The sequence below is a fragment of the Falco rusticolus genome, chromosome 10 (genome assembly GCF_015220075.1).
Source record: "Falco rusticolus isolate bFalRus1 chromosome 10, bFalRus1.pri, whole genome shotgun sequence".
Lineage (NCBI taxonomy): Eukaryota > Metazoa > Chordata > Aves > Falconiformes > Falconidae > Falco > Falco rusticolus.
In genome coordinates, this window is record NC_051196.1 from 1,097,709 (window position 1) to 1,124,055 (window position 26,347).

The window sequence follows — 26,347 nt, forward strand, 5'->3', positions numbered from 1 at the left end:
TTTTTTGCCTGCCCCCTGTTTTTGGTGGGTTTTTTTTAGCCAAGAGAGTGCATGTCAGTAAGAGCCTGTCGATGATGCTGGCAGATGGCAGGCAGGCAGAGCTAGATTAGGTGGTGGCCATCAAGAACTAAGGGCAGAATTGTTGCCTTTCTTTATGACTAGGGTAAAGGAAATTTAAATAAACAAACAAATAAATAAATAAAAAAGAGAGGCCCACTAGCCAAGGAAGACGATTTTTGAAAAGCAGCAATCCCCCTCAAAACCCAGGCCACAATACAGCCACAGACGATACCTCATTTTTACCCATTTCACCCATCTATCGGGTTTTGGCAAAGCTCAATCAAAAAGCACTGTCACAGGAATTGTTATCCAAACTACCAGCCTGCACGGGTCTCCCCTTCAGTTTTCCTTTGGTGCTCTCTAAGGTTCATGGAACCATCAGGGGCTCCCGTCCTTTCTTCTAAGGAACCAGCCACCTCTCCATCCCACTGACACGTGCTCTGCGTAAGCACACACACTAGTTAGGAATCATGATAGGCAAGCTGAACAGGAAAGAAAAAAATAATTTCCTATCTGCAGAACTCCAATGTCTTCTGTACATAGAAGTCTGGAGGCAGGACAAAGCACTGGCATGGGGAGAAATGCTGGGCCAAGGTGTTCCACTGAATCTTGGAAAGGGAAACATGGAGGGGAAAAAGAGAAGAATTAAAACTAAGCAGATAAGAACTGATGGAAACAAGCAGCATATTCTAAAAGATCCGTATTATTCACAGCAGATCTCACAGTCCTGTATCAGGAAGCTTTTGGATACAAATGCAGAAGGAAAAAAATGACAAAGTTAATTTCCTGGAAGTTGCTGCTTCTAAATATACACCCGCAACGGCACAGTTCCTAGAGTACTACCAAGTACCGATGTGTCTAGAACGCAGCATCACAAATTTAATACCTGGAAAACACAAAGCCATCAAGCCAACTTTAATAGTCTGAGTCTCTGAAATACACTAATGCCAACAGAATAAAAGGCATCACATTCCAAGCATAAATGTGCCCCACGGTATCACCAAGATCAGCCAACTTTTCTCCCATATCCTGAGCTCATTTCCTCCTGTCACTGCTGATACGACTATCCTTCCTGTTCACTGAAGCTTGCATCCTTCAATTACTCTTTCCTCCTCTCTCTGTCTCCCACAACCCATCTGCTTTACCACAGCATCTCCAAGACTTGTCCCCTTCCTCTCCAGTCCTCTCCCCCCAAAATTCATTTAGGCATTTGCAATGCTTTAGCCTTTCAGTGAGCTGACCAGAGGAAGTACAGGTGGGACAAGGGTAAGCCAGTAGTTAAGGCACAGCTTTCCAATTCATTTTGCTGTCCTACTATCAAAACTCTATCTTTCTATTTTTCCAGTCTGTGCTAGATCTGTCCCTACTGCCACGTGCACTTTGAATGTTTTGTCCACCGCGTGTACCTCCGGATAGCTACCGATCTCATCTCCTTACTGCATGTTTCCTATGGTCTGCATTCTACACAAATGCCCTGCTTAATCGGAGAGGAACTGAACTCAAAGGCTTGCAATTCAGTTGTGAATATTGCCAAACTTCAGACTCTTGCCTTGCTTTTATCCTTTCCTCCCTTTCTCCTCCGCCCGCCCTTCCAGTTCTTTCTGACACAGGGACACCTTGCATGCATAAAAAAAGAGTCATTAATAAATGACAGACTCCTGCCATCCAAATATTTCTAATAATTCATTCTCCTCTCAGGGGAACTGAGATACGACGACTACAGCTCCATTAGGTATGATTTACGTTGAACTCCCTTTTGAGAAACTGAACTTCCTTCAGAAAAAAAGCGTTCCTAGATGTACCGTGTCTCAAATACGCCACTGACGGTAGTGCCACAAGGCCTGTCGTCTACACTGCCAGTTCATAATTTTACTGTAAAAGGCCAAAAACCTTCAGACAAAAAGACAGAAACAATTAAGTGATCTAATAATCTGATCCTGCTGTTTGCAGCACACAGTGATTTTAAATTATTCATGTGTTTCAATATGGAAGTGATTTAACATAATTTAGCAAACCTGAGACCTACATTAAGATGTAATAATGATGAATGGGTGAGCCCTCGCACACACTTACAGAACGCCCGAGCGCTGCAGAGTGGGAAGCACCCCCGAAGCCCTGGCAGGTGCCCCCCCCTGTGGGTGGCCAAAAAAAGCCAAACAAGAAGCGGAAAGCTGCAAAGAGCCTTTTTTTCCCCCTAACACCACCCCCACCAAAATATCAGCGTTCTAGAGTGTAGCAAAGGGTGTGGATAAGAATGCATTCCAAATTAGTATCTGAAAATTTTACATAGACAGGACTGGATTAGGTTTCTAAAATAAAAAGCAGATGGACTGAGAACACTACTAAATTCACTGAAGAACAAATAGACTGTGGTTGCATGCCTCCATTATTTATTATTCCAGCAGCCATTTTAGGCCTCAAAGACAGCTATTTCTCGTCTAGTACTTTCCGCGTACTCTGGCTCCACAGACACCCCCAGCACGGTGCAGATCCTCCAGGACAAAGCACACGCGCAGACCTTTACCTTTCCTTCTAAACAAAGGCGTTTCTCACAGAGCCTAAACTCTGTGAGGTACCAAGTAGTTAAACAACAAGAGCAATGATGACTGGTATTTAAACTTCTTAGTGTACCTATGACAGCTAGAACATGGATGAAGTTTTATAATACCTGTTTAGTTATGCACCTGACTTCCTATTTCCCCTGCATTACTTATTCTATGGAATAGGTAATAACAAGAACCGTTACATGTTGCACGGTTTGAAAAACAGTTAAGAGTACATGGTGGAAAGAGAAGAGCGAGCAGAAATTAATGTTTGTGCTGTTGAACCAGAATTTCACAAAATCATTGTGATTGTTTTCTAAAAACAGCTGGCTACAGCAGAACAGCCGCCCATGATGCAGTCTATCAATCCCAGTTTGCCAGATTTTCCTCAAGACTGTGCTAAGATAGAGCAGTTCTTTCAAGCCAAGCTTTGTCAGTCCCTTTTCAGGAGGAGCAGGTACGGCACATCTCCAGTCATGACCCATTTTTGTCGTTTGCATGCGTACTGCCCACCACAGCAGGACTCCAAATCCAGAGTGGGGTTTCTGGAAACCAAGACACGAAAGCACACGCGTGTGGCAGCTCAGCATCCTAGACTTCAGGTAGGACAGGAGAAGAACAGGACGCACCTCACCTCTGCAACCTCCCTGTGCTCCCAACCAAAGCTCTCGAACACTTCACATTGCACAAAGGAGGGGATTTGGCCCCTGACTTGCAGACCTGGGTGAACAATGAACGCTTCATGCAGACCTTGTTTCTTTGGTTTCTGGTGGCCAGCTAAGCACCGCTGCCAGCTCATGTCCCTATCAAAAGGAAAACTGAGCTCCCGCCCCGCTCGGGTGCTGCCCTGTGCGTCTCACCATCTGCGGGACAGCCCAAGACGAGCTTCCATTTTGCATTAAAAACCACTTCAAAATAATGGATTGTGAGGATTCTTAAGCCGTTCACCGCTGCCTAATGCCTGTGAAGTCCACCACGCCACATCTCCAACTTGAGAAGAGTTATGCTCAGTTCAAGCACTTCTGGATCCCGCTCTTGGGGCAGAATGTTTTTTAAACAAGCAATGTAGGGCTCCGCAGTCCATGAACGGAGGCTAACTCGCCTGGAGAACGCCTGTATGGCAAATGGGAATATAAACTGGTTGCCCTGGAAATCGATTAATACTTTTCTTTATACAGTATTAAGGAATGTTGTGATATTTTGGGGTTCTCTCATCCAATAAAAATGAGGACATAATTTTTAAATACTAGACTTATTTCTATAATAAAATAATACCCTTTAAAAAAAACTACAAAGCTGATCACAATTTTTTGTTTGCTTTTAATAAAAAACAACACAAAACAGATCCCATACATATGGGGGTCAAAGTTTCAGCAGTCCTGATATGACTTTGTTGTCTATGATCTGTTCTCCCATTCTGGCCAGTACATAAATAGGTACCGACTTGAAGGGGGAGGGGGGAAGCTACAAAGCTTCAACTGCTTTCCAGAGTAATAGCTGCACTACAGGAAAAAATCCAAAATAATCATGAGGATAATTCAAACAAGTTTCATTGCCTGTATGTCAAATGTTTTGTTGACGTGATCTTATGTCAGATATAGAGAAGCAATTTCCCAATGCAAGATCTCACCAGATACAGCTCTCTGGTCACTGCCCTTCATATTCCTGAGTGAAAATTAAACTTTAGTAGTGACCACAAAACATGTCTGGCATCCCCCTGTATTTTCCATTCACACACGGCCTGTGTTATGGATCTGGCCTGCCCAAAAGTGCCATCCTTCCAAAAAGCCCTCGCCCCTGCAGAACACAGCCGGACAGCCCCTGGCAAACTGAGCATCACGCACAGAGCATTGCGTGCTCTGCTTGCCTCGGCTCTCTGCAGGACGCTGTTTCACACTGGACATTCCCTGCCTTTATTTTCAAGGCTCTAATTCATACGCGCCCAACATTCCTAAAAGACCAAGCCCCTGGGAGCCCCCCCACCCCCAGGAAGTCCCCTCCTCGGGAGGGGTGACATTTCTGTACCCAGGACACCTGGCTGCACAGGAGGGGGGAGCTGGCTGCAGGGCCCTGATCGAGAGGACATGAAGACAGACCAACAACGAGTTACCGCTTTCCATTTCGCTTTTGACATTATATTTATGGGTGTGGAGAAAAAGGGGGAAACCCAAAGCAAACACATCAGTTTTCTTTGGGAAAGCCCGAGGCAGAGCAGTAACAGGACACAGCAATGGCTGCGTGTGGTTGTAACTAACCGCACAGCGTCTGCAGGCAGCTGCTCTTATCCCAGGAGGCACGCGGTAACCACCCATGTGGTGTGACACAGGAACCTGAGAAAAACAGACCAACACACAACCATCAGCAACAGGTCAGACGCTTAGTTTTTGTTCGCCGACAGGCTGACCACTACGGCGAGGTATTTAAGGTGTTTTGTCTACAACACAATGAAAATGCCCTAGCTTTTCCCACTTGAGCTTCCTGCAGCATAAAACAAAACATAGAGTTCTACACATGGGAATGACAGAAAGTCCCTGAGACACTGAGGGAAATCACAACTATTTTCAGCCCTTGCAGTCACACGAAGAAAGTTAGTTTTAGTCACCAGCTCCATGCCCTCCCATGGGCTCTGTGTCCAGGGCAAGAGCCCAAGGCCAAGCACGCTGGGCTGCACTTCATGCATTCAGCATCCCCGATGATGTGCAGAGCTCCCTGCTTTACAGCTCTGCCTTGGATTTGGCAAACGCTTCAAACAGATCCTTCCATTGCCGTAAGCTTTGCTACATCAGTCGGGTGTTAAACATACTTGACCACGTTGTTAAGTTCGGAAAAAAATCATCAATAGTATCAGAAACAGCAGATGCAGAAGAAATGTGCCAGTGCTGTAAAAGGATTTCTGGAGAAGTGCAGGAAGAGGGAAAAAACTACATTAATTCTGAACTGGGTCCTGGTCATACTGGGAGCAGCATTTCCTTGTGACAAAACCTGCAACTGCAATATTTGCCTTTGTGAAACACTGTGGAATTAACAGGAAAAATCAACTCATATTGATAATATGTTCGAGCAATTTTCAGATCACTTTTACCCACAGAAGGGACAGCATGCCATCCTGAACAAGTACAGTATTACAGCAGGTAAACTAAACCATTTACACCTTTTAGAATTGTTTTCCTGTGTGTTAATACTATTACAAAAACCTATTTTCCTTCAGCACTGCTGTCCTGTTACACTGTTCAGCAATATTTAAACCAGCTGTTGATTTCCATTTTTCAAATGTTACGCACTTTACTACAAAAGATGCTCTCTCAAGAACTTACTAGAAATTAAATGTTATTCAAGTATTAAAATACAAAGGTCCCTTGGGTCACACGTGCTATTGGCTTTTAATACCATAATGTTCCATGCCTGGATTTGATAGTTGAGTCTGGAATTAGACGATTAGGTCAAAAATACATCACACACACTATCCGCTTGTTATGCTGCGTTGGTTTCCAGCTCTGCCCCGCAGACGCAGATACCTGCAACTACACACACATCCACAGCCATCGTTACACCAATGAAAAAAACACATTTTCAAGTGCTAACATTTTGACCAATTTTAGAAGTATAGTTGTACTGAAAATGTTCATTTATTAGTTTGTACCTGCACGTGGAATACATCTGAGAGGTTGACTATGTCTCTTGGTTGGCACATACTGACCCTGACAGACATCCCTACAACCCTGTACTGATACCAGACCGACTCCTGCTGGAAAGCCGTGATGCCAAATCCAGGTCTGTTTGCTACTCTGATTTAGCACAGTATATGTAGCTTGTGTGGGCATAATGCTGCCCATAGATTTTGGAGTACACTAACTTGATTGCTATTTAAAAGTATTACATTTTACAACCTCATAATGAGGACTTTTTTACCGCATTAGCGGAAAACTTTATTTTTCATATAATAAATAAACCATTAAACAAAAATTATATCCCATATATTGGATAAAGTAACTCCCAACAAAAGAAGTGCACACATTATAAACTACTCAAGTTTTTAACTTCTTTGGGTATATCCATCACATCTAAACAAAAAGTAAAGCAGTTCTCCATCCTCACTCATAACAGAAAGAACGTGTTTACTTATGCTTTGAATTTTAATTCTGGAGTTAACTCAAGATGATCATAAATTTCACTTTTTAAAATGCTAGATAAAAGGGGGACATTTTTACTGGGGGTGTGGGGGTGTGGGTGGGTGTGTCCCCCCCAAAAAAGGTTTTGCACTTATTATTCTGTATGGTCCCCAAAGTAAACAATGATAAGTTAGTAAGTGGGGAGTCACTTGTTGTTTTTACAGCATAAGAGCCCTGTACTTCTGAATCACTAAGCAGCTGGAGCCTCCTTTAATTACTTAACATCAATCAAGATGTAAACCAGCACTTGGAGACCGAGGAATGCAACATTCATCTGCAACACAAAAGAAATAGCTAAGCTATCTCAGCTTCTGCCTAGACAGTTTGTACACTAGGAAAAGTCAACACATTACTTTTATACTGTGTCAGTAACATAAAACAGCCAAATACTAATTTTTATGGTGTACTTAATATATCAGTGACAATTTGTGCTAAGGGAGAACAGATCATGAGAGTATTATTTCATAAAGACTTGCAGCCCCTCACACAGAACACATTTGCCCAGCAGTACCTTCCGGCAAATAGCAGCACCAATATAGGATAGCACTTCCCTCTCCAATAAGTAAATAGCTAGAAAGTTAAAATAAAAGGAGATGAAATTGCAGACCCTAGGTTCCTGCCTGAATTTTTCATCTTTCATTCTCTAATTTGTGAAATACAATTCTTTTATCGTGTTTTTGCTAACATTAAGAACACAGCACAGCAGTGCTCCATTCAACTCAACGGAGCGCTACAGCCTGTCTTTTACAAGATCAAAGGAGATGATCTAATTATCCCTTCTGGTCTTCAGATCTATAGATGTAAACTACACACTCTAATCTATGAAAAAAGCAACCACCCACCACAGTACACAAGAACTTCTCCCTAAAGATAAAAGAAACAAGTAAGCACATGGGACAGCTGTTAGCCACATCACTTTTTGCAGTCAGAAGCAGCTCAGTTGCTGGTGTTGAGGGTGAAATAAGACACCATGAAGGTCTGCCCAAGTCCTCGGCACATCTCAGGTAATCCATCTACAAAACCAAAGATTATAAATAACTGCCTCTATCATGGAAAACACAGTCAGTCAACTTTACCCAATTCTGTAGCAGGCACGGGATGCACAACGCAGAAACGGTTTGTGTGCTGGGATCCCACCTATTTGATATTACACACACAGAGGACAATAACAGCTCCCAACTCAAACAGCTTCCAGTCTAGGTGTAGCCTGACAGACTAGATCTGTACAGACGGATGCAATAGCAGCTGGAAAGAAGGTATCAGATTTGCCTCAGCACCACAGTGCTACAGTGCTCCAGGTGCAGGGAAGGTTTTACAGTGACTTGGAGTCTGGGCAGCTGCACATGAGCAGGCATGACACTGGTACCGTTGCTCACTGCTACAGTGGGAATGCCACAGCTATTTTGGCAGTGCTTCCAGCTGGTATCAATACCCACAAGCCAGAAATAAAGTCCTTATAAAATATGATGAACACCCTAAAGTACTCATTTGCCTTTCAACATTTAAGAGGAAGTGTGCTTACGTCCCGCTCTCCTACAACCACTGAGGTCTTCAGCTGCAGACAAGCTTTGCAGCCCCCTAAAACTGGGACTACCTAGCAAACTGGTAATTTCTTAACTGAAATCAGAGATGCTTTGAGTCCTTGTTGATGACTATACTGCGCTGGGTCACTGCCTGCTTCAGGGTCCAGCCATATTTAGGGCTGGATTGCCACAGATCTTTATCCCTCCCATGCAACTTTCAGCAAGAGACCAGAGTGGGATGACGACACTGGAATCACTACCACCATTCTGGAGTTCCCTTCTGAAAAAGGAACTTCCCTGATTGCACATTAAACCAGCTTTAGGGACAGATTAAATCTTCAAATGGATTCAAAGCAACTGAATAGATGAGAAAAAAGAGAGTCCTGATACAGCCAGAGTTCTAGGGTTGATTTCTATGGTCAATTTATAATGCAAGCACAGGACACAACCATGCTCTTCTATACCAACGGGAATAACTCTGGGAAATAGTCCTCCCCTTTTTTTAGCAAACTATTAAATCAGCAGAGATTGTGAGCAGCATTCCTAAGGGAGTTTGATGACAAACTGAAACATGCCGAAGGAAAAGGGGATGCTGCCCAGCGTACAGCAAGTACGGAAGACTTTCCTGTTGCACATTAAGTAACTGACTGAAATAACAGCACTTAACAGTAACCAGCGAGGTTTGAGCATTAAGCTCTGGTCTTAACTCAAGCATGTTCTTACATACTGTTGCTATAGCTGCTATTCTTCTAACATGCCCTGTCATTAATGATAAAACGGACCCTATGCATGTCATGGTTTAAATATTGTTAGCGGTGTTTCAGAGAAGAATTCTTGTGACAGCAGAAGTCAGCCGTTACATCTGGCCACTCAAGAGTGAAAAAGAAATATTTGCTCAGACTTCAGAGGGCCATTTTGGTACAGAAGAGGAAGATAAAAGCAGGAATCTTTTACAATATCAGCTAGCAAATCAAAGCAAATAAGGATTCCACTCACTGATAATCCAACAGAAAGGAGACAGTTATAAAACACATTCAGCACTGTTTGTTCTAGGCAATGCAGTTATATCTCACGCCAAAAGATTATATGCTGGTAATTAAAACACAGAACACTTTAAAATCTTAAAGAAAGAGAAAGAAAATACTGTTTCCAAGAAAAGCCAGTGGTAACTGCAGCACCATGGACACTGCACTCGCTGTTTATCAGCATACTTTATTTTAATTATTTCAATTACATTTCAAAGTGTTCAAAAGCATTCATTTCAATCATTCAGAAAGATCCATCTGTTATCATTTCCGCTTAATCTGGAAATTATTAAAACCCACTAAGTCTCTTTGCTTAATTATTCCATCTCTCCTGCTGTTCAGTAAGGAAAGGTTTATTTTTAAGAACACCTCCCCCATTGGAGCCCCCCATTGACTCCTAATGTAATGCCTAAAAGGCTCTCTGCCACACCTGAGACGCTGACAGAGACAGGACAGAAGACAAAGCTGATGTCATGATACAGAATTTTTTTCAGGATGGAAATACACTTCACAACAAAAATAAAGTGCTTTTTGCTTTTAATCTAATGCTTCTTTTAGTTTTAGTGTAAACCTATGGTATTAAATCAAAGATCACAGCAGTATGCCATTGCAAGAAAGCCTCCACTGAAAAATTATTTGAGATGTATACTAATAAACCGGTCCTTAACTAATGAAATGTATTTTCATCACCCTGACAAAGACGTACATGAAACATGTGGGGAAGAGTCACTAAACCATCAAGAATTATTGTTATTTTGACCATACAGACAGTAACAGGAACACAAATGTGCAAGGTTAGCAACTGCTTGCAGCAAGAAATACATTCCCTGAAGTCAGCTGGATCCACGGTAATACTTTCAGAAAAAAAATAGACAGAAAGGTGGAAGTAATACCATACTCACAATTTAAAGATCAAGAATTTTGCCAGCAATTTCCATACTTAAAGAGTATATTGGTTCACACAGTCTTATGACAGTGAGTACTCATTTGGTATGATACTCAAGGCAATAGCACTAGGCATGACTTGTTCAAGAGGGATCTTCGGTTTCTTTGAACTTTGTGAAAAATCAAGCTACTATATGTATGTAAAAAGAGCTTAAATGCAGTATCCAGAGAAGATCTTTGATTTATGTTTCAATTCTGCAGTAGGTTTACAACACATTCAGAGACGGTATTTCCATAAAAAAATTCTCTCATTAAGAGGCAGAAATACCCAACATTTATACACCAGAACTGATTAAACAAATAACTGTCTAATGAGCTGCTGAATCCCAAGAAGAAGAAACGATAGAAATAACAGGCACAAGCTTATTTTTGATTCAGCAGCATTTCTGAAAGTTTCACAGAGAATGCAGAGCTCTTTTTAAACTTCTTTAAAGAGCTGAGAAATATTTACATAAAGATGTATTAGAGTTCTTCGTGATTTTCTTCACTCCTTTTTTCAGCTCAATTCCACCCACTTCTCCCTCTCCCTCCCACTGGTATGCTTAGCTCAGTCAACTTGTTTTGCTGCTTCAGCTAATGCCAAATGTAAAGTTGAAAAGGTGATGAGATTATACAATTATAACAGGGCAAGAACTTCTTGGTAGCTGAGGCTCAGCTACAAGTAGCGTCGATTTTTCCACTGCTTTAAAATGCAAACAGAAGAAAAGACCCAACGAAGTGAAACAGGGGACAGGAGACAGTATGGGAATGCACTGATTAGAGAAGGGAAACACTGAGAAGTCCAAAGGAGAGGTGTGGTATTGCTGCAGCCTAGTTTCCTATTTCACTTTTACAACAGAACAGACCACAACAATCATTAAACAAACCATTGAAGAGCCAAGTCTTATCTCAAGACAACACACGGTGTACTGCATTCTTCAAACCGCTACAGTTCATTCTATAGGTGAGATCCATAACAGCTAATTACACAGATTGCTCTGCTTGAATCTGCATCTTCTGCTTATAAGACTTCTCACACAGAAGGAAAAGTGCAGTCACTCTTCCATGTGCTCCTGTCTTATTCTCTATTTCCGCATGGCTCTGCTGCAATTCTGTTTTTTCTATGAAATTTAAATCACCTTCCTGTTTGAATATCAGGTCTTAAGGTGTTTCTGTTATTTTATTGTTTCCTCAAAGTGGTAGTGAAAATGATTAACTGGTACAGTAATCTTTTCACATGAAAGATTTCCCACTTCGAATTCCACAGAAATAGGGCTACATTTAGTACAATACTGATTTCAAAACAGATTTAAAATACAGCCAGAAGTATATCCTGCAAAAAAACCACACAGCTGCGTTTTTATTATTAGTCACAAAACCAGTCTATTAAATACAGTGAGAATATGCACCTACATTTACAAAACCAGAATAATTTCTGCACAAACAAGCAGAGCACTGAAATTCAGTTTAGAGGGACTTCAGGCCTAGAAGCCTAAAGCCCTTTGTCGGGAGGGCTGAAAGATGGCATTTTCTTTCCATGACCTTTCCCCTCTTTCAAGCAAGCGAGGAAACAAACTTCTTTTTCTTAAGCCACAACGATGCCAAGCATTTGCCTGTCAGTAACACAGTAGGTACCCCACACTTCTGCCAGATTTACACTACCTGTCAAAAGGAAATATTTTTTCATGTTGTCAGGCAGAAGGCACTTCCAGTTGCGTATCTCCAGTAAACTGTGTAGTATTTACTTACAAATTTGTAACTCAATCAAAAATTAATGTTTATTCTGGAGTCACCTTTCTGTGGTTTAAGGATAAGCTAATTCATATGTTGCAATCGGAACTGACCAGGAAAAGGTTCCATGAATCCCACACCCAAGGATTCTCAGATAAAGTGGTTCTTGTTATGCTTCCACTTCTGAATCAGTCTTCATGCTTCTGTTCCTGTGACAGAGCATGAATTGCTTTTAAGACCTGAAACTAGAGATATTTGCACTTAATTTGACTTTTCCATACTAACATCGTTTCATAGCTGGTGCTGACTTACATATGGTTGCTTATTTCCTTATCAACCAATCTGCAGCGGTTATACTGTATATATGATGGCTTTAAGGAAATAAAATGCTCCACAACTGGGCACATCAGAACAAAATACTTCACCCTAGATTCTCTCAGGCACAGCAGAGCTTTCGAGCCTGAATTAAACTGCACAGAGACACAGACCTGAAATGACTAACCACTTTTCTTATACAGAAAACTAGTACGAGTCTTCGCACACAGAGGTGTAACTGTCGCACAGTTCTAAATCTGATCCTTAATTCTATGCCCACGTCTAACACGCAGGTCCTACTACTAACATGTGTAGCCAGCTCATAAATATTTGTTCCCTTGGACTTTGAAATGAACAATGAAAAAGCAGTATTTGCCTGAATAATTCATGGTAATTGACTGCTCGGCCGCGTCTGGCAGCACAGGTAACCCGTGCACGGCAACTTGCTCTGCAACCGCCTCAAATGCGAGCAGAACGCACAGCTCAACAGTAAAACAAATGTTAGAATATTTTTCATTTCAAAATATTTGGGAATATCTGTTACCTGAATGTCAATGCTCCATCTGACAGTACAAAATGCAGGGTTTTCACGAACTTTTTGCCCAACCCTTATATCCGTAGGCTGATCTGGTAGGGTTTCAGCCCTTTTAATAAACTGCGTACAAAATAAATACACTTCTAAGTGAACAATTCTCAGGCTCTGCAGCATTTGGGAACTCATGCATCAAAGAGACATTTCAATTAATATTTTATCCAGTTTTGCATCTAAATCCAAAGTCTTAAAAGAAGTGACTTCCACCTTCTCCCACCTTAACAGAGACTCAATTCGAGCTGTATATGGGGACACATTTTCTATCATCCCATCACTCGTGACCTAGAGCAATCTGGGGAGATTTCAACAAAGGTTACAACCCAAAATTAAGGAAGTAAAGGAGAAATATGTAAGTTACTAGCAGACTAGAGTGTTAATTTGGTAATGTTCTTCAGCTGGTACGTATTACCTATATCCTCATAGAAAAAACCCAAATCTCATCTGCTACACAAGTTGGACTTAAAAGTGATGGAGCATCTTATTATTTGAAATGTGTCAATGAAGGTCACAATGAGAAATAACTTAATCATTCCCAAATCCAAAAAGGATTATGATAACTCCTAGCAGCAAAGCTTATTTCACTTAAAGAAAGCCCGCAACATTGTGGTAAATTAAAGTTTAAAAAAAAGCTACACAGGAAACTTCTAGATCTGGTTTTGCTGCTCTGTTATTCTTGTCTAAAGCTTGAAGAAATTTATGACTTCCTCCTCCTGCTTGTACCACTAAGAAACCTTCCAGAATACAAGCATTCTAAATCCTCTGCCTACAAATATATGTACGTTTAGGTGATTCAGCTGAAAATGCAAGTCCTTTTGTTTGGGGGCAGGGAAGACTCCCCCCAAATCTATTTTTTTTTTAAATGCCCTTCTGAAGTGGCTATAAAAAGGTACATTCCTGCCTTTCTGCTATTTATACCATGTAGGAAGAAGCCCTGAAAATTGGCAGCAGGCATTTCTGCATGTTTTGTACCTCAGAAATACAAGTATGCCAAGAATTTTCATCTGTGGTTTCACTGCAGAAATCCTCAAATTTCTAGGAATAGGAGGGGGAAAAATTGTCTCATTCCTCTGCTAGAGGACATACTGTCACACATTTACTATGGTAAATAATAAGCATTTGTTAGGAGTTTGAATTAAACAATGACAGAATATTTTTTTTATTTTTTTAAAGACACTAGAATAAAAACCTTTTGCAATTCTCGGATTTTTAGAATAATCTGAGAACCCGGAGACAACATCTTAGCATAAGAGATGTGAGAAAATCTTCTCTAAAAGCAAAAACCCCAACAAAACAAAAAATACAGGTCTATTTCAGATCATTTTTATATACCACAGAGTAGTAATAGAGATCAAAACAGATCTTTTATTCCAATGCAGATCATCACTTGACTGTTAGAGAAGGTGCTGCTGAAATGGAAAGGCTGGTATTTCATATAAGCAGTATTTAAAAATTTGCACTTTACAGCTACTCCACTGGAAAATGTTGGAGAGAGCAACATAATTTTCAACGGGCAAGTATTTCCACACATTGTCTCCACGTGAAAACCTTGAGGCTGTCAACCACCAGCTGCACAGAGACATTAGCTACAAACCGAAGCCTTGTGTCACAAGCTAAGTGAACTTTCTGTAGGTGAACGTGAAGGTTTACTGACACTCAGAACGGTGTATACTAGCTTCAAGGTAAAAGGAGTTTGATGCGAATATCTGAGATAGCCCTATCAGCCCCGTATTTCAGCTCCTCCCACCTGAATCGGCTTCTCTTGTCTAAGTCAACTAAGGCACAATTCAAGAGCCGTGACTTACTGTGAGATGTGAGTTATTGGGGTCAACAGAGTCTCACCCTCCAGGTCAAGCTCATCGGCAAAGCTGCTGGTCCTGATGAAGGGTCCTGTGCTCACCTCTAAAAACGCTGGGCTTTTTTTCACTGCGAGGAAACATGCAGATAACAGTTAAAGCAATAGCAGCCGGCTTTTTCAAGAAAGTTCTACCACTCATTTGGATCCCTGAAATACTGTACATCTGAACAGAATATTGAAAACAGAAGTTACTACAAAATGTTGGATATACTGCAGAGTTTATGAGAAGTAAAGCTGTAACTCTTCTTCTGCCCAAAGTATTTCAACTTCTGCTGAAGACTTAAAACTAATATTGTTTTCTTTTTGTTTTGTTTTGTTCATACTCATGCACTAAAACGTAAAGTATCTGTATCACAGGCAGCTTCAAACCACTGCTGTACAGCAACAGTGCCTGCGTGCTGTATGCAATGATGAGATCAGTTCCTTTTCATATCATCCCTACTTAAGTATTTTAGTTTATAATAGCAGTTTCTGCGATGTAATTACTGTGAGTAAGATCAAGAAGCCAGGCCTAGACCGACAAAGGAGCCTAGGCACTTTCATGGTGAGCAGTCAGCTCCTGTCCCGCACTGTCTGAGCCGGTCTACTGGTTCCCAGTCCCTCTCACACCTGGACACTGGGATGCCTCATCTCCAAGCCCTGCCATGGGACAGGTGGCAAGGTGTTCAGTCCACCCAAGTTGGGGCCCTTAGTGGGAAGGCCATTTCACAAAACTTCAGGTATTAAAAGTTTTTAGTATCAGTTACTTGTATACCAACACTTCCACGCATCCAAGAAATTAGGCAGAGTATTACGGAGTTCGTTTTTAAACTGAGAGTCGTAAATTCTGCCAGACTCTAACATTAAGAACCCTGTGTGCTTTTCCCATTGTGTCCCTAACATTTGTTAAAGAAGCCACACAATTTGCATATAAATACAACTACTATTGTATTTATACATGACTGTAAATTGATTTTATAGAGAATAAAAATAAGGAAAATTCAGTAGAAATCATAGGAATATTGTGACAACTCCATAGAAATCTTCATCTGTGCACCTGGCTGGATCATTCAATAAAATAATTGTAACGTCGTAATTTATGACGTCTCTACTGTATTAACTAAAATACTTTATAATATAACTGTAAATCACATCCTGCCAAAATGCAACATGAAAGCTAAAGAAATACAGCAGAAATAGCTAACTTATATGTAGCTGAATTTAATAAGAATAGAAGTGGGGATATCAGGAAACATTTTTTTTGTTTTAAATGCAATCATTTTACTCAAGTAAGCAGATATCTTCATATGGCAGAAATGGATTTGAACTTTTGCAAATAATCAGAAGGGAAAACATTACATCATCAGGCACATGGCCATTCAAAATTATAATGGGAAAGTCTGGTCTCCAGAAACTGCAATAGGAGAGGAAGACCCTCTGAAACCACAATTAAAAACAAAACCAAAAAATCCACACACTTACAACTGCTAGGAAATAAAATTATTAAAAGTAGCTGCTACTTGCAGCACTTAAAAATTAAAATTCTATAGTAAGTTTTAGCAAATGTTACCTTCCTATTTTTGGTTTTAGTATCGTGTTATTTAATTACTTTGCTGTAGCCATCATCCAAGATAGTGGCTGTGAAAAAAGCAAAATAACTCAATATTCAGATATGCAGCAAAATGTCTTTAAAACAGACACCTTTTGGCTTTCACTAAATGAATTTTTGCTGTTTTCATTTCTACAAGATGGAAATGAAACTTCCCCAGTTCCTAGCGGAGAAGGACTCACAGCCTTTTCAGTTTTCCAGGCGACAAGCAATAAAACTGCTGAACCTAAACCCACGTCAGGTGCTTGCTGAACACTCACTGGACTGTGCTTGTGAGATACAACACAGAGGACAGAAGGGTGGGTTTTGTGCCGTTCACAGCTACTGCTTCTCAGTTTCATGGGAGGGGGAAGGAGTGGCACAATGAAAAAGGAACAAGAAATCAGGACCCTCCCTCAGCCCATTTGAGAGAGCTGCTGCCCGAGAGCACAGCGACGGAGAGCTGCTTAATAGGAGACAAACACAGGCTCTCCCTCCCTCCTTTTTATTGAAAAATTTTCTAAGATCATAACCAAGATCGGTTTGTTCTGGTGACCAGTGCAGCCCTCTGCTTTTTATGCTCTCATTCTTAAATCTACGTTGCTGCTTCCAGCCTGAAGAAGGATCAGCTCCAAACGCTGCCATGCTGCCGGCTTGCCTGCAGCAGAGAGAAGGGACCAAGACGAGAGCAAGGCTCTGCCACAAAAACAAAAAAGTCTTGAAACAAGGCTCAAGCAGAGCACCAGGGAGCATACGTTGCCACAGCATATTTTTTTTGTTATAAAAATAAATTCATAGCCATTTGACCTTCGAGGAGTCTTTCTCACAAAGCAGTGTCAAAAAACCAGTACATTAAAAAAAAAAAAAAAAGGCACTAGATTTCTAAATAGGCATGCTAAAGGGGAGAAAAAAAAATCAAAGGAAAATTTAGAAAGTCATTCTCAATCGATAATAAGTGAAAAGAAACACAGGTATAGCAAGGGATATTTACTATAACTCAGGGGTCCCCAAGCTTTCTTTTCCATATTTTTGATGAGTAGCACCAGCAAGCACGGTAACAGGCATGGCTATCACACTGATCAGGCACTGCTTTGAAACAGCAGAAAATACACTCCCCGCAGTATAAGAACCCCTGCTTCAAAACAGAAATTCTGAACTTTCTGGAAACATCCAAGGCCAGGCTGGACGGGGCTGGGAGCAGCCTGGGCAGGTGGGAGGTGTCCCTGCCCATGGCGGGGGGGTGGGACGGGGTGACCTTTAAGGTCCCTTCCCACCCAAACCGTTCTGTGATTCCATGAACTTTGAGTTGAGGATCACAAACACAGTAACAAATTACTGATGGGTTTTCTGTATTGCCAACACAACAATTGTATATATAATATGTGTATGCAGATGCTTTCCTGGTAGAGGAGTATTTGGCTATATTTTACACTTCCTCTTTTGCAAACACACACAAAAAATTTAAAACAACTTAAAGCATTTTTCATGGAAAAACTGATTTTTTATCAATGCATTTAGAAAAATACCTCTGGTCTGCAGAAAATGTCTTTTTTGTATTATTATTTAAACATTTGTGATTTACAACCTGAATGACTTCCAGACTCCAAATTCTACTGTCATGCCTATGCTTTCTTTAAAAACCAGCTCTATAATTTTCTGTGCCACAGCAGGCAACTCCTGACAGAACATTGCAAAGATCTGGTCATTAACAAAGGGGATGGAGCAATGAAATATGATGAGCTTTACCTGGAGAGGAAGGAGTGCTGGGAGACTGCTGGTCTGCAGAAAAGGATGGCCAGGAGCGTTGACAATCTGAGTCAGAGTAAAGATGCACATAAAATAAAGATAGGAGAGGGGGGAAGGAAAAAAAAAAAAAATGGAAAAAGGCTCCAGACAGGCAGCTAAGGAGATGCAGACATGCCTAAAATATAGTATGAGGTACTGACATCTTTAAAAACAGAATAAAAATAAAAACTGTGGAAAAGAGTTTGTATGAAACTCTTGGAGTGTGCATTATATGTTAGCAGAATATTAACCCATGACATGGAAGCATCGCTGCCTCTTCAAACCCCTTCTTCATGACAGTGTCCCCCGCTGCAAGGTATTCCTCCCTACATGCTAGTCCCATTTTTGAGGAAAGTAACATATATGTCCGCCCCTTCCTTCCTGCCTTTAGGGTTTCCTCAGGTGTTTCCCTTTCCAAAGTCAATGAACTCATCCGGGTCAGCCCCCTCTCGGGCCGGCTCTCAGCGCTGCCGGTGTAGCTGCTCCCGGTGCGATGTCAGACGAGCGCTGCCGCCCCTTCCAGGCTGCCCAGCACGTTCCGTAAAAAGCACGTGGTGCTGCCCACTTCTACCATTGCGACCAAGTGCCTGCCTCAAGCTGGGTTTCTTGGGGAAAAGTTTCAGGCAAGCAAGAGGCGTCCACGATGAGAAAGAGACTCAGCAAAACATAACATTTATGCTAGGTTTAGTTCCTTTGAATAGCATTATCCTTTTAATAACTATTTCATTAAGAAATGCCTGTGGACTCACACACTGGGACAGTGTGATATTTTTCAGAAGTGTTGCCTTACTTTCATGCAAAGAGAAAAACTCACAAAAATATAAAGGTATTGGAATTAAAAAAATCCACAAGCAACTCATTTTGCAAATGTTCTGTCCGTGTTAGGCATGTACCAGCCACGGCTGTTGGGTCTTTGCTGAACTGATGATGCCAGCAGAAAGGAGGGGAGAGAAGGAGGTGAAACCTCTGGTTGCAAAAGGGTACTGGCAGGGAAGCCAGCTGGGGGACCCAGGAGCATCAGGACTTGAATATGAGTGGGCAGCCCGAAGAGAGACCCCAAATGTACCCAATACGAGAAAGCAGCATATGAATACTTGACTAGGGGCTTCCTGAGGCCCAAATTAAAGTGGAATGATCATCCTTTATTCTTGTACTTCCTAACTTCTTGCTTCTGAGCTTTTGACTTGGCAGCTTCAGTTTGCTGTGTAGGTACTCTTATCCACAGTCAATACAAATACAATCTCTCCTGTTTCTTTGAGGCACCGCGAGAGCAGCGTCAGGTAACCTCTCAGTCCCCAGAGCTCACGCGGCCTGGCTAGGGAATAGAAACTGAACCCATGGTGGCTGGCAAAGCCCTGCTGGTATTTCCACACGAGGAAGGAATTTCTTGATCGTGTAAAACAGGTGACTTCATGGCTCCTGCTGCTCTCCTGAGCTTGTTCCACCATGCTCAACCTCAACAGAGATGCACCATTTGGAACACAGGAGAAAAGCAGAAACAGGGAGATGGGCAAATCAAGGATCCGTCAGGGGAGTCCAGGAGATTCAGGAAATTTTTTTGCTATTTTAGCACCTGAATTGCACCTGTGTTCTATGTGGGTTCAGAGGAGAAACTGAATCTTGTATTTTCAGACAATTTAATCCAAGCCTGAGCATCCTTGCCCTTGATCACCAAAAAGAAACCTCTATCGTCTTTACTGGATGCAGAGAAGACAACTTACAGGTGGCTTACAGCCCTCTCACTAAATCACAGGTCGTTCTGAGCAGACCTAGCTCTAATCCTAGAGCCTTTGGAGAACACTCCATTGGTAAGAAAGTCCCTAAGCAAGCTCATTAGAAACATCACAGGACTACATGGCTGCTTAAGTGAGCACAGAATCCAGATGAACGATAAAATAAATAATTTAATTTATGGGTCTCCATCTGTTCACAAGTATCTACCGAGCATTTTTATAGGAACAGATGCATGTACTTCAGAAGGCACAATACCGGAGGTCAAATCTGGAAATTTTTCTTCCATCCCAATCTATTTGTTTAGAAAGCAATTCTCAGCTATATAGTCAGATAATTTAACTAATTTTACTTTATTTTGAGTAGATTATATTTTTCTAATGGTTATATATTTATATATATATACAAGCAATTCTTCTCAAGTAGAAAAAAAAACAGAGATCATCTACTTACATAGATGAGTGCTCACTTTTCTCTTTGTAATGAAACTGTGGGTGCAGTTGTGATTAGAAGTGTCAGAATGGACACTTTTGTCTGTCTAGATCTCCTTGGCTGCAAAAGATTTCTTAGAAGCTATATGGCACTAGACAAACATGAAAAGCACTGCAAACATCACATTATCAGAAGCTGGCATGCCATAGATAGAATTATTTTCCTCAACTTACCAAGCAATTTTAACATTCCTGTTTGTCCTGTATACTTGTAACAGTTTAGAGAGAGCAGAACACAGATAAAAAAGAAAAAAGATAAGTGTCAGAAGAAATTAGAGAGAATTCTTTTATTGAAAGCTATAGAGCTGATTTTTGAAGGGGCAGTAGTAAGCTGCCTGTAAATCATATTGTCCTTTAATCAACGTAGAAACTTAATGATAAAAGCTGGGACTTTACAAATCTACACATTTGTACAGTTCGTTCATTGAATTGTTTGGAAGAAAGCTATCTGTACTCAAAGCCTGAGGCACAGACTAGCCATAGTACTTGCCCACCTTTTAACAGCTGTGTCATTTCTACCATCAGATGCAATTTGCAATCATTCCTTAACAGAGGCCAAGAAAGAGTGGAAAAGCGTGGATATTACAGAACAAGACAAGACAGAAGCACAGCAAAAAATACACGGAAGGTGAGATTTCCTGCTTTAATTGAAATATGCCTGGTGCCAGCCCACAATGCTATCTTATTTTAAAGGGCATTACATTTAATCAGGTCAGCCAAATTTTTGAGGAGAAAAAACCATAAGTACTTAAGGTACTTGTAATCAATAAAACACCTTAAAAAATAAACGCCATTCTTGCTGCCAAACTTTGAGCAATACACGTTAAAAACGTCTACTAAAAGTATGTTTGTAAAAAAGCCACATTGAAAATTCGGTTATTTTGGAAGTTCATCACCGCTAAAGCAACTGTAATGAAGCTATTAATTATAAGGTGACTATCAGAGTTCTTTCTTTCTTCTTTTTCCCTTATACTGTACCATTTTGTACAGTGGCGGTTAATACAGATGATCCACATTTATCTTAAGTACTTCTGCTTTCAAAATTTGATTTACAGCCTACTCCACTGAGCAGATGGCAGGAGCACATGATGGTGTCACATAGCAGACTACGTTCAGTGCAGCCAAGACATGTCAATCCTTTTTGGTTGAGGTACAAGCACAGTAGTAACACATATCTTGGGAAAATTGCACATGGAAAAGCTGACAGCTAATCCCTGTAGTTTCAGTCAGTCAGCTGCAGAATTGGGGAGTGCATGCACTAGCCTCAAAGACAGTAGCTCTTGTGGCAAGCAGAAATGACAAATAATCTGAGTTTGTCTGCAGTGGAGCATGCTCATTAAAGGAATGGTTGAATCTCATCCAGACAAGCCAGCAACCAAAGTCAAAAATCAAAGTATTCTTGTTTAGAATGACAGGAGCTTGTCCTGTCCTCGTCCTCTCCTCCACAGATATTAAAAAAGACATGTGTGTAAATCACTAATAAAAAGCCATTACAGTTACTGGCCTTTTATAATGGAATTTCTTACCAGAATTTTCATATGCTTCAAAACTGAAATCAGGTTTCCTGTCCTCCGTCACATGGTCATAAGTGATGTGTGGAACAGTTAACATCCTATCTGGAGAAGAAGGTCCATTGTCCTTGTCTAACTTAAATTTCTTCTTTTTGACCTAAAACCACAAATACATTAAAATACTCAAACCAAGGCACATTTAGTTGTCTCTTCAGTAACGTCTTCAATAATAAGGCAGTCCCTAATGACCAGTCAGAAGAGTGCCTGGTGCCAGCATTACATTTTCATGATGCTACACTTTTCATTTGTCAGTAAGATTGCCCCCCATTCTGCCAAAATTGACTAATCACTTGAATTCTGCATATTATCATTAGCAAATCCCTTGGCTGCAGTAAAAAAAATCTGCTAGATCTGTGACAGTTATATAAATCAAACTATTCCAGAGTATCTTTACCATTTTATGGATGCAAAATATCATACCTTCAGCAAAAAGCAAATGGATATATTGCTACTGAGCTCAGGTGAACCTGGGATACCAGGGAAGATGTTTGCACAACATCCTCTCCTCCCAGCTTGAGGCTACTGTGCAATATTCTTACAAAAGAGAGGATGAAATACTACAGAATCTAAAGATTCTGACAAAGGTGTTTTGTTGCTGTTTTTTTAAAACAAATTCTTAACTTATGGAATCAGTTGATATGAAAATATTACTACTGTATGTAGGCACAAGATGTCTTCACCATAGAAGCCTAGAAAGCCACCAAATCAATAGCTGAGAGAAGCAGCAGTTTTGTTGCTTTTTTTAAGAAAAACAATTAAAAGTTACCATTTTGGAAAAAATAAGTTTCTTTTTTTCCTTTGCTTATAGTTTTCTAAGCAACAAATTATGGATTGATGTGCCTGAGTTAAGTCATTATTGCTCTTTTCCAAACCCATAGATTCATTAAAGAAGTCAAGCTTGTGAACTGAAACAAATCACGTTACAGTTTACAATGTTTGTATACTGAAAATCTCAAAACTGAAATGAAAACTTTGAAACCAAGTAATAACCTGTAAAACAAACACAATTAGCCTCTAGAGAGTAAACAAATTCAGTCTAATTTTGAAATTTTATATTACTCTAATAAGAAAGGTTAGATACTGGTACCATCACTGATTTCTTTGGTTTTGGACTGGGTGACAGCAAATGGTAATTTCTGGCAGGTTTTCGAATGTATATTTTCCATGTAGAGGAGTCTGGGTTTTCGGCTGCGTAGCATCTCCATGCAGTCTAGAACAAGCGTTTTAAGCAACAGAACAATTAATGCAATCAGATTTGTAGCTATCTGTACCACAAAGTAACTTCCAAGTAGCACATTAGTCATTCTCTATTTAATAATATTCCTGAATTTCCCCACTAGAAACAAACTCAGCATGGTTTGGAATCCTTATTTAGTAAACAGAAACCACAGTTTGAACTGGGCAAACCGGAAAGGAAGATCAATCTTTTCAGGTGCAAGTTTTTCTTGCATTAGCAACAAACAAATGGTAAGAGAGAATTCTAGACTGGACTCAAAAGGTTGGAGTTGAATTTCTTGCTCTGCTCCAGTTGCCCTCTCTGACTGAGATCATTTTGCCTATTGCATCTTGTGTTTCAGGCTCCTACTCAGAAAACAAAAGTCATTCTTCCCTGCTTTACAAGAGTACTATCAGAAGAAAAGCTATCGTGATGTGGTCAGCAGGGCCATATTCATGCAAAGATACAAGACTGAGAGCATGAGGGAACAGCGTTAACAGTTAACCAAGACTCAAACCCAATCCTCCCTGCTGCCAACCACCAACCATTGAAGTACTGTGCTCTAGGAGAAAAGGGAGGAAAAGCAGGGCTTGGAAACAAGGCCAACTGCAGACAACACACGAATGCATTCTCTCTGAAATGTGTAAACGTATCGCAGCTGATTAATAATTAGTCTCCAAATTAAAAAGGCAGATCCTCACTTTCACACTACATGAGAGAAGGACACGTATATACATACAAATCTAAAGTGGGAAAGGCCAGAAAACACAAGATGAAAGAAACAAACCGCGGCACAATGACAGAGGAAAACAGCTAGCAGTTGGAAAGGAAAGGATCAGACAATCGCCATGTAATTCCCACCACAGTTAATAGGATGTGGAAGAAAGAACTGAACTCCAGAAGAAAACAAGAAGGTATACAGGACAAAAGTATTGCTCATTTCATAAACTTCTTGGTTTAAGAATAATCTTTTTGCAAGTCACTTGTAGACCACTTACTTAATTGGGCCTTTAGAAGTCCAAGACTATTACTAAATCATAATTACTACTACAAGAACAGAGAGCCAGCAACTCATTGTCTAGTCTCCACTCCTCCTTAACATTTCAGATGGACCCAAGTGCAACGTTCCAGACATGCAGTCTCAGGCTTCCCAATAAGTTGGGGCTGATTTCCCAAAAGAATCAGCGGGAACACTAAAAATCCATTCTTTACAAAACTTTACCTTTTTCTGACCATGCAATCCAAACGAAACACACTAAGTCTGAAGATTTTTGGCTAATCTCTGGCTATAACCAGAGCCCTAAATTTAAACCTTTTTCACATTAACTCTGGGACTGTTTGGTTTCAAGCATAAATTTTACAGTTAGCTACTGTTTCCATAAAGAGCCTGACCTGGAAATCCACATTCACTCATGAAGCTAGAGAAATAAGTCATATGAGAACGCAAAAATGATACGGCTTAGGTGTACGTTTAGATTTCTTTTAAATTTGATCCCTGTGCTTCTAAAGCTACATGCAGATACCGAGTGAGGGAGGGAAAGCTGGAAAAGCCTAAAATGAAACAACATTAATACTTCTCCAGGGTGAAATGCTGGCTCCATTGAAGGATAAAATCTCATTGATGTTACTGACACTGAACTGCAACTGCATTTTTAACAGAGGGGATCAACATTTTTCTGCCTGTATGTTATCCTACACGCAAAGACTGATTTTGCAGAATCCCAGTGGTTCCCAGCCCCCTATCCTGGAGCTGGAAAGTTCAGACAAGATTTTCTTATTATTTCCTATTAAATATTCTGACTTATTTCACCTAAATCTGAGAATTGTAAGAATTTATCTGTCCCAAGGAAAATGAAGCATATCTGACATTTGTCTTTACAAGCAACAATGTGTTCTTTAAAAGTAGATTTTCACATGAAGCCTCCTCTCTGTTTTTTACTCCTGCAAGCATAGTATTTTGGAACATTTTCCCCAGGTAAATTGTCCAATAACTACAGGATAGGCTTCAGTTTTTAAACCAGCTGAATTAAACAGTTTGCACTGATCTGAGAGTGAACTTTTTTGCTCATTAGTTTACATTACAGGTGGGATTTCCAAGACCATTTAAAAGACTTGTATCTGTAACTCCTATGCAATTTTTAATGGGAATCAGACGAGGAAATACTGCCAAGAGTTTTGAAATAAAACTATAAATGGGAAGAAATGATAGTATGCAAAATGCAGCTCAGTACCTGTATGAGAGAGGCAGCAGCTGGAATCTGACGGTTGAAATGCTTCTGTCTTTGTTTCTGTTGTACCTTTAGGGCAAAGCCTGAACCAAGAATTCCCTGCGGGAAGAAAGAAAATGCAGATATACTTTTTTTTTTTTTAAGGGGGTGTAAAAAAAACCACACGTAAGCTTGCCAAATTATGTTGTATTAATAAACTTCTATTCAGCATCATAAACCCCAACTAATTATTTAGAGGAAATGACTTAATACTGTTAAGGTTTTAGACTCAGTATTACTTGTTGAAACAAACTATGACTGCTATCATGCCCTGAACCAAAGCCTATTTAAGTCTGCTGGACTCAAATGCTAAAGAGCAAGCAGAAATGATATTTCATACCCTCTAAAAGCCTCATAAATACTTGTGCAGGGGAACGACAGAATAGGGAAAAATATTAACCTGATGTGCTTGACTTTATATTTACGAGAAATAAAGCTTTGGCATGCCATGATTCAGGTCACAAGAAAGAACTTTTAACTGGAATATGGTAATTCCTATTCCCATATGTAAACCCATGCTGGGAGGGGAGGACAAAGAAAAGGAATGTTACAAAATGGTCAGGACTTCACTGACTTCGATACAAGGCCATCTAATCCACTCCCAGGACAAGGGACATGAAGCAATGGCACTGGGTGACATACAACCTGGAATAGCCTCCAAACACAGTATAACTGTAAGTCCAAAATGTAAATGTAGAGCGAGTCATTTACGGAGTCATTTGCATAGCTATAGACATATTTAACAGAGGTATTGGTTAACACAGATAAAAATGAGATCTTCTATAGATCAGCTTACATGACAACACCTACTCAACAAAAGCATAATTCATTTCCGACAGGCAGTAGTCAGGGTGTCAGGGCAGCCAGGGATCTTGGCTCAACCTCTAAGAACTGTATTAATCATCAAGTGTTTTGAAAGGAACAGGAAAGGCCTTTCCTATTATGTTCATTTAGCAAAGATCAAACAGTTAATGATGCTCAA

The 26,347-nt window shown here is 40.5% G+C and overlaps 1 protein-coding gene across 2 annotated transcripts in view; it reads right to left on the reverse strand.

Moving 5' to 3' along the window:
• KCNQ1 (potassium voltage-gated channel subfamily Q member 1) overlaps positions 1–26,347 on the reverse strand; it is a 363,600-nt gene that overhangs the window by 231,834 nt on the left and 105,419 nt on the right. The window contains exons 8-12 of one of the 2 annotated variants that reach the window (XM_037402862.1): positions 25,330–25,425; positions 22,970–23,092; positions 21,838–21,979; positions 18,051–18,116; positions 14,685–14,805 (exon numbers count right to left, since the gene is read on the reverse strand). In XM_037402862.1, coding sequence (XP_037258759.1) covers positions 14,685–14,805; positions 18,051–18,116; positions 21,838–21,979; positions 22,970–23,092; positions 25,330–25,425 — 548 coding nt within the window. The remainder of the gene's footprint in view (positions 1–14,684; positions 14,806–18,050; positions 18,117–21,837; positions 21,980–22,969; positions 23,093–25,329; positions 25,426–26,347) is intronic. The other variant, XM_037402863.1, reaches the window with a different exon arrangement.